This window comes from Antennarius striatus, chromosome 21 (genome assembly GCF_040054535.1).
Source record: "Antennarius striatus isolate MH-2024 chromosome 21, ASM4005453v1, whole genome shotgun sequence".
In the NCBI taxonomy this organism is placed as follows: domain Eukaryota; kingdom Metazoa; phylum Chordata; class Actinopteri; order Lophiiformes; family Antennariidae; genus Antennarius; species Antennarius striatus.
In genome coordinates this window covers 16,022,752-16,036,617 of record NC_090796.1, presented here as the reverse complement: position 1 = coordinate 16,036,617, position 13,866 = coordinate 16,022,752, and the positions used below count along the sequence as shown (strand labels likewise).

General features: G+C 46.7%; 1 protein-coding gene across 4 annotated transcripts in view; it reads left to right on the top strand.

Moving 5' to 3' along the window:
* Positions 1 to 13,866, top strand: part of LOC137588347 (disintegrin and metalloproteinase domain-containing protein 12-like) — a 62,707-nt gene that overhangs the window by 24,111 nt on the left and 24,730 nt on the right. For 3 of the 4 annotated variants that reach the window (XR_011034044.1, XM_068305382.1, XM_068305381.1), the window contains exons 4-5: positions 9,306 to 9,384; positions 12,584 to 12,660. Coding sequence is in view for 3 of the 4 variants with exons in the window: in XM_068305382.1 (XP_068161483.1) it covers positions 9,306 to 9,384; positions 12,584 to 12,660 (156 nt within the window). In the remaining variant the exon portion in view is untranslated. Of the gene's footprint in view, positions 1 to 544; positions 573 to 9,305; positions 9,385 to 12,583; positions 12,661 to 13,866 lie in introns of those variants that run through there. The other variant, XM_068305383.1, reaches the window with a different exon arrangement.

Sequence of the window (13,866 nt, the reverse complement as noted above, 5' to 3'; positions counted from 1 at the left end):
GGGGGGGGGGGGGTTGAAGAGGCAGATACTCTCTGCCACAGAAGAACAGAAGCCCCAGGGGCAGATAGGAGTAGAAAGCAGGATGAAGGATCTGCCCTCCAGTGATCCGCAGCAACAAAGACGGCGCTGCTCCGGCAGCCGGTATAATTAGCCTTGGATGATAATGTCAGCGACTCCCCAGGAAAAAAAAAAAAAAACCCTGCCTGGATTTTTTTCTATTTGTTTTTCGATCATTTATATGCAAACGTTACCCTTTTTGTTTAATCGCTCCAGGAATATTCCGGCTCTCGTATTCCGTTTTGACCCAAAGCAGGGAGCGTTCAGAGTTCACTCCGGTGTCGGCTCGGCTGCCTGGGATTAATCAGCGGGCGATTGCTTTCCCCTGGCGGATCATGAGATCATGAGAAGTACAAAAAAAAAACCATTACCCCAAGCCTCTTTTTTGGAAGCGATTGGCCGTGTCTTGTCGTAAAGCGTGAGCGGAGGGAGTTCTCACAGATAGCGTTTGGCGGCGTCACGCCACGCCTTTGACTGACGGGCGGTTGGGTTTGTGCAGAAAGCCAGATGTGTGTGTAAGTGTGTGTGTGTGTGTGTATGTGTGTGTGTGTGTGTGTGTGTGTGCTGCCGAAAACCAAAGTAATGCATGCATCTTTAAATGAGTTTGTCGCCCGACTCCCTTGAGCTTCCGTGTCGTCACCGACGCCCGACGGGAGTCTCAACAGACGTGTGTGTTTTTGTTGGTTTATCAGGTTTTTGCTCACACTCAGTCTGAGTGGGAGGAGCCGTGTGTCACTCCGCTCTTAATTACGGCGTAGAAAACAGAGAAAGCGTTGCTTGTAATCCGGTGAGGCAGCAGCATGTGGGCCCAACGTGACGCAGGATCCCTTCCAACCTAAAAGAGGCGATTGTCCACGCTTCCCCAAAAGGGGATCCGTGTGACCGTTCCTAAAAAACACACGCTTATCTTTGTCTCGGTTAACCCGGCCTCAGGAGGTCAAGGCCGGTCTGGGGTCAGGCTGCGGTTTTGGTTTTCGCTCAAGTCCAGTGGGGGTTGTGGTGGGGGTGAAACGCTAACGCGAAGCGTAAAGAGCATCAGTGATTTATCAAACCGCAAAACCCAACGGAACAGGAAGGAGGAGACAAACACGTAGAGACTTGATGTGGAGGAGAGAATCCGCTCACTATAAGGCACTGGATTATAAAGTGCACTGGATTATAAAGCGCACTGGATTATAAAGCGCACTGGATTATAAAGGCACATGAATGACCTATTTTAAAACTTTTTTCGTATATAAGGCGCACCGTCGTTTTTTGAGAAAATTAAAGGCTTTTAGGTGCTTTTAAGTGCGGAAAATACCGTAATGGAAGTCCTGGATCCTTTCTGTGTGACCCGGTACTGGTCCATAAGCCGTGGCTTGGGGACCGCTGGTTTGCACTCTTTTTATAAGCTACATCTTTATTCTAAGCTTCTAAGCTAAAAGTGTTAGCCATCGCTGTGAGCTACATTGGCAAAATACTGAACTCGGACGTGAACATCCTCAACTCGGGATGAACGTTTTTGTTTCCCTGCTGAGGATTCAAGATTTTTTTTTTCTGCTAGCCATCGTGCATCCCGCTCCTCTCTTCTTTCCGTTTATTTTTTTTTTCCTTTTCCCGCCCATCACGCCGCCATTCACGACGGATGCATTCATCTGTTTTTTATCGGAGTGGTCGTGGTGAACTTAATCCAGTTATAAGGACGCCTGCGTTTCAGGTCATTCCTCAGACCTCAGATGATTATTTCTGGAACATTTTGTACTTCAGAAACAGAAAAGCTTTTATTTTTTTGTTATTTTTTTTAGCACTAACTACCCGATGTGTGTGTGTCGGCGTGTTTTCTATCATCATCTCCACACTTTATTGTTTGCATTTCTGTCCTAATTCCAATTACCTTATCCTTTGTTTTTGTTGGCGTGGTATTCATCATCTCGTCTGTGTAATTGGGATCCTGTGGAGTCATCCATCATGCGGACGTTGCACGGAGATGACGCTTTATTGATTTCACGGGGCATGCCCGGCCCCAACCGCATCAATCTCAAGGTGACAGACGCTGCAATAATTGCGTGCCACCGCGGCTAATGGCTATTTTGTTTGGCCATTCCGCTGACCAATTAACCAGCCGGGGGATGCCACACACTGGGGCGGCGAATCGTAATGAGGCCGTTAGGATAAGATGAATTAGGGACCGAGCCCGACCTGCGTTCTCCGAGGGGAATAAATACGGGCGCACTTTAACGCAACTGGTTGAGTTGACGCGAGTAAAAACACTTCTGCAACAATCGGAGGAACTTTAGTGATGGATTAATCATTTAGATTTACATTTTTAATATGGATATCTGCTGCTCTTTCTCATATATTGCGTTAAGAAGCGTTCTTTTATGCCCTAAGCTATCCATCCATCGGTAAATCATTTTAAGTCATCCCCTTAGAATTAAGATTAATACGACTTTTTCCCTTTATTATCCCAAAACGAAAGCATAAAACAGATGATCAATATTGTCTGTAGAATCTTAAATGTGTATTAATCATTTTAACATCTAAATCTTCTCCCTCATGAATCATCATTTAAACGTCACTTTTTTGTGGGGGGGTTGTCAGGGGTTTGGACTGACAAAACCAGACACTGACATTCATCCCTCCTGACTATGAAAAGCTGGGAGGGACATTTTTCATTTTGTTCCTGACATTTAATGAACCAAAATGACGAATTGAGCAAACGCAGAGCAAATGAACGAAGCTGAAACGCCGTCTGTTTCAGCTTTTTTTTTTTGGGCGGGGGGGGGAGGGTGGGTTTGCTTAGCTGCGCAGCTAGCTCTGGATTAAACATGGCACCTTTTATAAATAAAGTCAAAAACATCTGCCTCCTTTTCCCTTTCCGCCCTCAACGTTGGCTGGCAGGCTGTGTCCCGGTTCTGTTCATGACATGCTTCATGAGGAATGGGACTGGATTGGGCTCGGGGTAAGCGGGGGGAATTCTGTTTCCCTGCTCCACTTGGCTCGGTTCGGCACCGCTGCCTGATGTCAGACAGATCACAGCCAGGACCACTGGCCCTCCTCCCTTACCCCTGGAAAGAAAGTCACCAACGCTGAGACGAGGGTTCTTTGGTGTTGGGGGGTGGGTGGGGGTGGGTGATTTGATTTTCATGCATATGATCCTTCTTTTTCCACATGAAGCAGGGTTTGCGCCGCTCGCCACATGAAAGCGAGGGAACGTTATTATTACCACATTTCCCCCCACGAGTCTCCCCGTTGAAATGTCGCGTACTAATTGGAACCCAAAGATTTGGGTTTTTTTTACGAGAAGCATTTCTTTGCTTTCATCGCTGTAAATGTTTATATTTACATCTGGTGATTTAAAAAAAAAGCCGGAGTAGGGATTATAAATGTCGGAGATAGACCTTCCCGTTTGTCCGAGCTAAAGACGTATTGAAGCCTCAGATTGGGAAATCCGTTTTCTGTTCTAGATTAGATTAGGTTCTTCTTCTTTCTCCTTCTCCTTTGGGCTTTTCCCTTCAGAGGTCACCACAGCCAATCAGTGTCCTCCATCTAACCCTGTCTTCTGCATCCTCTTCTCTCACACCAACTACCGTCATGTCTTCCCTCACTACATCCATAAACCTCCTCTTTGGTCTTCCTCTAGGCCTCCTGTCTGGCAGTTCAAAACTCAGCATCCTTCTACCAATATATTCACTATCTCTCCTCTGGACATGTCCAAACCATCTCAGTCTGGCCTCTCTGACTTTATCTCCAAAACCTCTAACATGTGCTGTCCCTCTGATGTACTCATTCCTGATCCTATCCTTCCTGGTCACTCCCAGAGAGAACCTCAGCATCTTCATCTCTACTACCTCTGCTAACTCTTTACGCGGTGTGTTTCTCATAATTAAGCCTCTTTCTTGGCTTGTAATCGTGTAATCGAATCAACAGGGGCTGCGCGTTGATACCACCCCGTCATCGATATCGAGCGATGAATGGTATATCGTGAAATGGCATCATCGTCCTGTGAAGATCGTCTCTGCTGATTCGGATGAAACGATGCTTTAGTTATGGATGTCACTTCCCTATTTTGTTCAAACAGACACGACAACTTCATCAAACCACAGCGGTGCTTTTGACTCGACCGTTGGGCGTGGCTTGAACGACCGTTATCGCCCTGGCGACCCTTGAGTTTAAATATCTGCTCTCTCCATCAGTAGGTTGGAACTGAAGAGGCCTCTTGGTAGAGTTTCTACAGATTCAAACCTCAAGGACTATTTCTGAGTGTTTTCTACAGTTATGCAAAAACGACCAAACTGATTTTCTCGAAACGTTGCGGTGGCGCTTAGGGGGGGTCGAGCTCGCCGAAGGACACTCAAAGTGTTGATGTTGAAAGAGTATTTTATGTCCACTGATGGATGAAAACGGCAGGTCTTCCAGATATGAATGGGAAAAACATATTGGCCAGAATGATTGGGAAAATATCAGATTTTGGTTGATGTTCCAAATCACGCTTCCCTAAATTCAATGTTTTGTTGTTTCCTCCCCACTGAGAGCGTTTTTACAGCCCGTGCGTGACTTCCAGCTCAGCTGTTCTTCCGTTAGCGTCTGTGTTGCCATAATTTCCTCCCAACTCTCATTCAAGTCATGTGTCAAAACAAATAAAAGCAGAAAACCTGCCGGGCGTCACGTGATCACACACACGACGACCTTTCCTGATGAGGTCGCGGGCGAGCGAACGACGCCTTCCTTCTAGTGCCGATTGATCAGGAAGTAACTCCAGCTCGTCAAAGCCTGCAGCAGTTCATACGTGTTGCACATATAACGTGTGCACAAGGAAAACGCCAACAATCGAGGCCATAAATGAATTCCCAAGGTGCTTTGCTCTTTACAAGCATCCAGGATGAGGCAGGCGAGAGGTCGGCCCTGACATTTATTTCTGTCTATTCGATGGAGATAAGACAAATCTTTGCTGTTGTCTGTCTGCGCCGAGACAGACGGATGAGTCTGACAGCGTGGAACACAGATACAACAGGACAAATATGATAATTTAATGCAGGAAGAACACAACTGGCATTTAGCAGCTTGGCATTTCGGATTATCTCGGAGTGACTTCATTGTCTTTCTGTCTGCCTCGTCAAGTCTACTGACAAGCAAACGTGGCTCTTTCGCCCCCAAACTAATATATTTTCTTTCCAAGTTGTTCTCGTTTCAAACCTTGAAGACGGCGTGACAAGATGTAATCTTGAGTGAGCATCGTACCTGTCGAGCAGATGCACGGAAGTTAACAAATCCCCCCGCGTCGGGCGTGTTTTAAGTGGGTTGGTGCGGCGGGAGCAGGGAATCTGATCGTTTCCTGTCTTTGTGTCGCACTGGCAGCGTTCGGGGCAGACGAAGCGAGGCGTTAACAGCCAGAATGCGGCTTCTTCTTGTTGACACGCGGTTCCTCGCTACGACGCCAGCTTCCCCCGTCTTTCAGCTGGAGCGCCGTCCGTTGGGAGATAGTCTCTGCCAGAAAGCTGGTCTCGTCTTAAGTGGTTAGAATATGTTTTTTTATAAACTCGGTGCAAAAGATTGCGGGAAAAGCTGCAACAAGCAGAATGTGCAGGATTGACTTTGTACATATTACCCATAATGCACTGATGCAACACTGGTTTAAAATCAGAAAGGAGTCTCTTCGCTGATTGATAGACTGGCAGGATGTTGGAATTGATTGGCGAGGCGGCTTTTTGCTTGGCTAGGAGATTAAAACCTCAGGAACTCGGCGATGCAAATATTCTTCTCCGAGCTGACGATTGTGACTTCTATCTTTAAAAATGGTCCGATGTTTGGAATACATTTTTCTCCCTGTAATCCTCCGTTCTGTTTACGCCGGCCGTTAAAGAGTCCCTTGGCGAAAACAAGTAAAATGTATGTGATGGGAGCGAACCCACAGTCGTCACTCTGTTTTTATGAGGTGTCATATTAGTCACAGTTGGACAAATGAAGTGGATGTCTTCCAAAAACACAGCCTTGCATTCATTAAGGCTCAAGAGGGAAGCAAACAAGATGTACTCCTAAAGAATCTGCTGCTGGTTGTCGTCCCGAACTAACCGATAGTCTGGAATCCATTGGTTTGGTTCATTTAAGCTTAGAATGCCTGACCTTTGGTTGGTTTGCTAAATGCTTTCTTCTTAAAGTTGAGTCTTACTTAGAAAGCTAAGGATAACCCAAGTTGGGTTTAATTTCTAGTGGATTACGAAGATAACAGCAATGTTCATGAACCGAAGTTGGGTGGTCTAGAACCGTTGGGTTCTCCGTCATTGTCGGCTCATCTCTGACTTGATCCGTCATTTCTTTTGACAGACTTGACAACCACCGGCTACTCGATCTTCCTTCTGGCACGTTTCACGGTTTTCGCGAAATTAGATGAGTAACAGATGAACTAATAGCCCTTTTCCCCTTTCTAATAACGCAAGCATGCCAAAAACGATATTATTGTGCGCACACTGGAGGTCCGTCTCAAATGATTTCAGCCCACCTTGTCAAGAAAGAAAGCAAAGGCAATCCTGTTGCCCAATTTGTAAGGGGAAGAAATCTAAAGTGGGAATTTGCAAAGTAAGAAACTATGTCTGAATGAGTTTTGGAGGGAAGAATCCTCGCGGGTGCATTCATTAACGGTCAACAGTTTGAAACGAGAAGCAAACACTGCTTAGGTTTCGACCTGCATTGTTCACTTTTATCTTTGTTGTAATCCAAGGAGATTTTAACAGATGCCCCCGCAGAGCTGAAAAAACAAAAAGTAAAAAAGGTTTATTTCTGGAGGCAGCCTCGTCCTCGCTTCAAGTTCTCGAGGAAGATGCGGAGCTTCGTCGAAACTCCCCCCGTGAGAACGCAACATATGGATGGCACATGGGGCGTCTATGGCGTTTCTTTCGCACACACACATTCTTCCAGAGCGTCGCAGTCAAGCGGCGAGACACACGCACACACACACACACACACACACACACACACACACACACACACTGGTTTGTCTGTTGTGGGCAGATGTTGAGTTTGAGTGTCCGACCGAGAGCGCAGACCTAATTAAGACTGAAGAAACACATCATTTTATTTGGCTCTCGCTTCACTTTGGCCTCACTTTGATCCAATGATTATTACCAGCTCTTTGGCTCTGCAGAGGAGTCGAGGGTGGGGAAGCATTGTGTCTCATGCTGACAGCTTCCAAACAAAATACCCCCCCCTCCTCCTGGGGTTGTTACATCTGACACTCCCAGCTGGGTTGTCAGCGGTGAGGTCAGTAAGAGAATCCAGCTGCCTGCAAGGTTTGTTCCTCTGCGGTGGATTAGCACCAGCCAACCATCTGCTGGAGCCATACAGTATGTTAATGCACGGATACATTAAGACATGCTAGAGTTACCAACCAGGGAGGGGCATGCATAGCTGTACCCCCACTTAGAGACAGTATCAGTCGCCGGTGACCTTCATAAACGTTGAGGAAGACAGTCTCCACCTCTGTCCAGCTCAATGGTGACAGCATTCCGGTAGTTCCCAACAGATCGTCCTCTTCCCTTGGAGATCCCAACACTCTGACACCATTAAGAAGTGATGTTGCCCCAATATCATGCTAACCTGGTGACCCGTCCTGCTAGATAACCCCCCCACTCCCACCCGGTGTCAGCTGGATGTTGTTACCCTTTCCTCACAGGCTCAAAAGGTGGAACATTCCAAGTTCACGCCTGGCATACAGAACAGAAGAGCAGCACAACATTCTTTCCATCAGGCGTCCGGGATGGGAGTCCAGTAATCACCTCCCTGCTGGCCTGACGATTCAGCAGGAGGCTCGCAGAGTTTTGTTGTTCGCTTCCTTGCTTTGGACGGCAGCTGGAGTCAGAATGAAGTCAAAGAAACATCGGTGAACTCCAGGAGTGACCCGGAGACCTTGCACGAATGGAAAGCATCAAAATGTCCAAAGCAACTGAAACCAGAACCCGCTTCGATGTGGTCCGAAACTGCCTGAATGGTTCCGAAGGAGATCTGCAGGTGACGTCAGTTTAAGGAACACATCCAGACATGGAAACCGTTCAGAATGTTCTCTGAACCACGCCCACCTGGCCAGCGAGCCGGGCTTCCGACCCGTTTAGAGACGAGTGGAAGTGGTTTCAGCTCCCAGACGTCTGATGATTGGTTCCCAAGTTAGAACCGAGACTCCGAGCGTAGCTAACCTGCAGAACCATGAGGGGAACCGGCTACTAGATGGGTCCATCCGTCTCTGAGTCCTCCATCTGGACCCCCAGGGGTCTCCATCAGAGCTTTTCCTTTAGCTTCCCCTAGCATCGTCATGACAGCCTTTTGTTGTTTTTTTAGCGACGTCACATGTTTCCAGTGGGACAACGGTGTCGTGTCGACATTCTCTCGTCACAGTCATGGGTCAAACGGGAGTAGGAGGAGCCAGACTTGTACATCACATGATCTATTAAGGTAGACAAACATGGTTTAAATTCAGATCATGGATCAGAACATCATATGTTGGAGCATCTTTACTATTCCGGACCCTTTCCGACACGGCTGAAGCCTTCATTACGAAGCAGTAATAACACAACTGAGTTAGCAGCGACGGTGCTGATTGGTCGAAAACCTCATCAAGCCTTGGCGTGAAGTGGGCGGACGGGTAGCGCCTGGCGGCGTCCTGCCGTGTCTGCGGCAGACTGTCTGTGATTTACTGTCTTTTCTAGATAGATAAGCTGTAAACGCATCATTTTGTAACCTCAGGGAGTCACTTTATAGCGTTATTGATTTCCATCTGCGACAAAAAAGAACGATTTCTTTACTGTTTCCTGTCAGCGTAATCTCTCCCCCCCCCCCAGTCCCATTTTCATCAGATCATATATGTCCATCTGCTCATTACTCCCCGCCGTCTGCGATGTGTAAACTAATTACCGCCGCGCCCGGCACACGGAATGAGTTATGGATTGATATTGAATGTTTCTCCGTCGAGCCCGTGTGCGTAGCATGAAAGCGATTAAATCGAAAAACGTCGCATCGTTTTTTTGTTGTTGTTCTTTTTTTTTTTTTTCTGTATTTTTATTTAAAAATGAGTTTTCCTCTTCGATGCCTTCAGCTGCTCGATTCAATTTATGCTCTCCTAAAGCAGGGTTAAGTTTAAATCACATCAGACTGTTTATTTTCCAGGCGAGTCTGGCAGCGGTGGAATGGCTCAGGACGTTGTGATTGATTTTTTTTTTTTTTTTTTTTTGTCTTTAAGGAAGAATCCCTGTAGGTTGACGTGTTGTTTTTGCTCTTTCTAGGGGGCTGTTTGCCAGTAACTACACAGAAACCCATTACTTGGAAGATGGCAGTGCGGTTTCGGGATCTCACGACCTCACGGTATGTTTGAAACAAGCTTTTTGTGACGTTTCCTTCCCAGGAAGCCCTTGAATGTGTTGTGAGTCCCCCCCCCACCTCCCTTCTGGTCTGGTTCGACTCTATTGTGCTCCTATTTGGGTCACAGAGAAAGTAAAGACGAACCTGCTTTTAAAAACCACCTGAATTGTGGGCGGTTTATGAGAAGCCTCCGCCGGTTAATTCATATCGGATGAAATGGGAGGCGTGCAGAGGTCGGAGGTCACGTCGTCTTTTATAAACGATGCACAATGGATCGATTGTTACGCCGCTGCGCGAGAAAATATTGAAATAGCTCGTATATACGAGCGAGCTGCAGGAGTCTGAATAATCAACTCCGACTGCATTGGCGTGAGTCACGCCTGAAATGCCGTTTATGAGTCACGCAGCGGCTCCTGTGCCTCGCAGCGTCCGCCTCTTTCGCTCAGGTGCAGGTCGGGTCGGGTAATTTGTCATTTAGTTTTTCGTGAAGCGACCCGGAAAGCCCAATAATGGACAGCCTGTGAGGTCCGCGGACAAAATGTGCAGCCTAGTTAAGCCGGGTTTGACAAAAGGGGGTGATTAATGGACTCCGATATTGGCCGACCCGCAGTGAAATGAGCGTTACTTCCCACTAGAGACAGTTATGAGCCCAGATAGCGACCGTTATTGGAGTTTTGTCATTCCAAAGCTTAAAGTCACTGACGGGGGCTGAAGCGGTTCAGCCCAGGGTGGAACCTGAACGCCCCAAAAACAAACAGGGGTGGTCTGGACTGTCCCGGCATCTAAAGATTCCTTTTTTATTTCCTCGCACCTGGTGGAGGATAACCTTTTGCGTGGAATCGGGGTGATGTCAGAACCCGACCCGCCCATCATGTGGGCAACTGGGCATGAAAACGAAAACCGCGTTCCAGGAGTGGATTGCTCACGGGAGAATTTAACGGGTGTAGCGCTTTTTTTTTTATTTCTTATTTTTTATTATCCCGATGAAATCATTCGTCATTAAATCTCTGAATTTAGACAAAACCTTCATGTTTTGTTTTTTTTATTTGATCAGCGAGCAAAAAAAAAAAGCTCAAATGTAATTATTCAAAATAAAAAAAACAAAAACGTGTGGAATTCATCCCGAAAGGTCGCATTGAACGGTTGCTAAGCGACCGTGTGTGTGTGTGTGGAGCAGGTTGATTAATCGATCATGAACGGCGCCACAGATTGAATGCTCGTTGGTTAACCAGCCTGCTAACTAACCCTTGTCCTGACCCCCCCACCCCTTCCCTGTACCTTTCATGACTGTTCATCATGGGAGGGGGGGGTTGGGGATTTTTACTGGAAACAACCAGATCTTCCGAGAGCGATCCGTCAGTAATTTATTTGTCCTGCCGGCAGGGGAGGGAGGCGGACATGGAGATCTGAGCGAAGGGGATTTAGGGGGTTCAGGGGGGGGTGTCAGAATCCAGGAAGCGCTGGGAGTGATTTGAGGGCGATTCGGAACCCTCCCTCAGTTTCACCTCCGATCCCCAAATCCGCTCCGTAAATGAACGCCGTGTGCTGTGAAGGAAAAGCAATCTGTCGGGATTATTATGAATCACTAGCATGAGTAGATTAGAATATGATCAACAAATATCATGTTCGCACCCCTTTCAATAATCTGGGTGTTGGATATTAATCTCCGTTATGCCAGATACGACGGCGTCAGCGTTTTTCTTTTCCTCATTTCTTTTCGCCGAAACCTGAGAAACAAAAAGTCTATTCATATCCCAGATATAACGATGCATCACAGTCATGATCTCATCAAAGAAACATGAGGCGCTAGCATTAAGTCAGCGCACTAAATCCAGCCTAGTCCCGCCCCGCAACACTAAAATTTCATATTTCATGTAATGGGCTGTCCTTTTCTTTGCCGCACCATAATGGATATGTCTCTTCCAATGGACCTCCAGGCTCCGATATGGAAAGTGACCACAAAAAAAAGAAGGCCAAAGCTTTTCCAGGCTTTTGGAGTCCACTCCTGGAACGCCGTTTGAATTAGATAAAGGTTTCAGGATGGTTCGCCAAATCCATTCTTCATCGCTGTCAACGGTGAAATATTAAACGTTTACATCGCTACATGCATTTTTGGAGGAAACTGGAGCATCGGTGGGGTTTGTGTTTGTCTTTAGATTACGGTTTTGTAGATTTTAAAGGTTCGTCGTGTCGGGAAAACACAGGTAGGAGGAGGTTTAGGCGGGAAAAGGTGGAACCGGAGCATCGGCGCAAAAACCAGCAAAAGATATGAAGAGGAAATAAATAAAATCACAAAGAAAGGCTGGGAATGGGAGAAACGACGCAAATAATGAGATGAACACAAATGAAATCCACCTGTGAGGGGAGTCTGATAGGACAGGTGTGGGAGGGGCGGAGACAGAGAGTAAAAAGGAAATGGGCTTTCAAAATAAAATAAAGAGTGGAATAAACAAAAACTTGCAGTTCGGCTAGCATTTGTCCATTTTGGAGTCTGTAGCTTGGACCAGTGGTCCCCAAACCCCGGGTCGTGGACCGCTTCGGGTCAGTGGGTCAATCGGTTCCGGGTCACACAGAAAGAATCCAGAACAAAACGTTGGTGTGACGTTCCGAGGACGCTGCTAATAAAGTTGATACAAACTGGATTGGACTTTATTATTACATGTAGGATAAGAACAGTTTTCATGCTGGTCAGCGGGCGTTGGAGGTTAGCGACCTTGAAGGAGGCTGTGCATTCACATTTACTGCCTACGCTCTATATATAGAGGCTGGTGGGGTGCGGGGGGCGGGGTGGTCGGACCTCACCTGGTGTGAGGTCGTCTAACTGTAGCAGAAGGGCTGTTTTCAATCCAAACCAGACGTTTCCTCCCCCCCGCCCTCTGGCTGCCAGGCCTAGTTCAATAAACACAGGCTGCATTCCCTTTCCCTTCTCGCCGCAGAGGCGTGACAGGTGGTCCGGGGGTGGGGGGGGGCAGGTACCTGGGAAAACAGCGTTGGGCGGCGGCTTCGCGCTGGGAAACGTGAAACTCCGCGCAGATTTCCCATTACCGGCCCCCCGTGATGAGTGAGAACGGCTTCCGTTAACCCTGTGAACAACGACACCCCCGCCCCCCCTGAGTTAATGTGCTGATGTTTCGCATTTATCAGCTGGGATTGGTGTTATTGAGTTAAAAGAGATGTTTTCCTCCTGTTTGAACCCCCCCAGAGGAACTGCTACTACCACGGCGAGGTGGAGGGATACACCAACTCGGACGTGAGCCTCAGTACCTGTGCAGGTGTGAGGTAAGAGTCTCTACTTGTGCACGGCATCTTTAAAGGAGCAGTTCACTCAAAAATTAAAAATACAGTCCCTGGCGACTCGCCCCGACTCTTACGGGGGGTGTCAGAAGAAGTTTCTAGGCTCTTAAGAGCATCTGAAAAATGATGCTTGGTTGAAAACAGATGGGAACTTGTTTTAAAATGTAGAAAGAAATAATAAATAGACAGCACCGTTCAAGATCCTAAATTCTCGCACGCAATAACATACAGTGGTGCCTCTACTTATGAAATCAATTGCTTCTGGAAGAAATTTCGGAAGTAGAAAATTTCGTAAGTAGAGGCGCGTTTTCCATGCAAATACCCTAATCCGTTCCAATCCCCCCAAAATTCAGACGTAAATTTTTTATAAAGCATAAAAATGCATCAAATACATGTTACGATTAGATTATTACATAATAAAAGAGAATTGTGTATAATGTAAAAAAGAATAGAGTAAAGAATAACAATGATGGTCATTTACCTTTCTTTTCCTCTTTTCTCCGTCACGTTCTTGGGGTCCATAGTGAATACTCTAAAAGTTAATATATTTACGTAAAACTATCAGGACACCTCATGGGTCGAGGGTCGAATGATGAGGACGCTGCATAGACACCTATCTAGCTACACACAGAGGTCCCTCTTAGCCAATGGGATGCCAGGATGCTAGGTAATAGCCAATGGCAGAGCAGCTATAATAATGTTGCGTTCAGGAACCTGTGGGAGCTGCGAGTATCAGCCCATACTGTATTTTTACCTTTCGTAACTCTAAATTTCTTTCGTAACTAGAGGCAATATTTTGAAGCGTTTCGTAAGTAGAAAAAGTCGTGAGTAGAGACATTCATACGTAGAGGTACCACTGTACTTTAAAAATGTTTCGCTTCAAGACTAAAACCTGCATTGATCTCATGTAAGTTGACCCCTTTTTTGTGGTGTTAAACTATGAGAATACATGCAGACAAATAAAAAGTTCCTACATAGATTTACAACAAGCTTTATTCCCTCATTGATGCTAGATGCTAATAGCTCCTCTACCGTCAGAGGAATGCTGCACTGCCGTAAATCCTTCCCTCGTCGTAGAAACCGAGTGCATGATGACTGATGTTCGTTCAGAAAGGTCGATCGAGGGGTTCACGACTGTGACCGTAAACCTCGACATCCCCTCGGTAACCCACGCAGTCACCAGGAAAACAT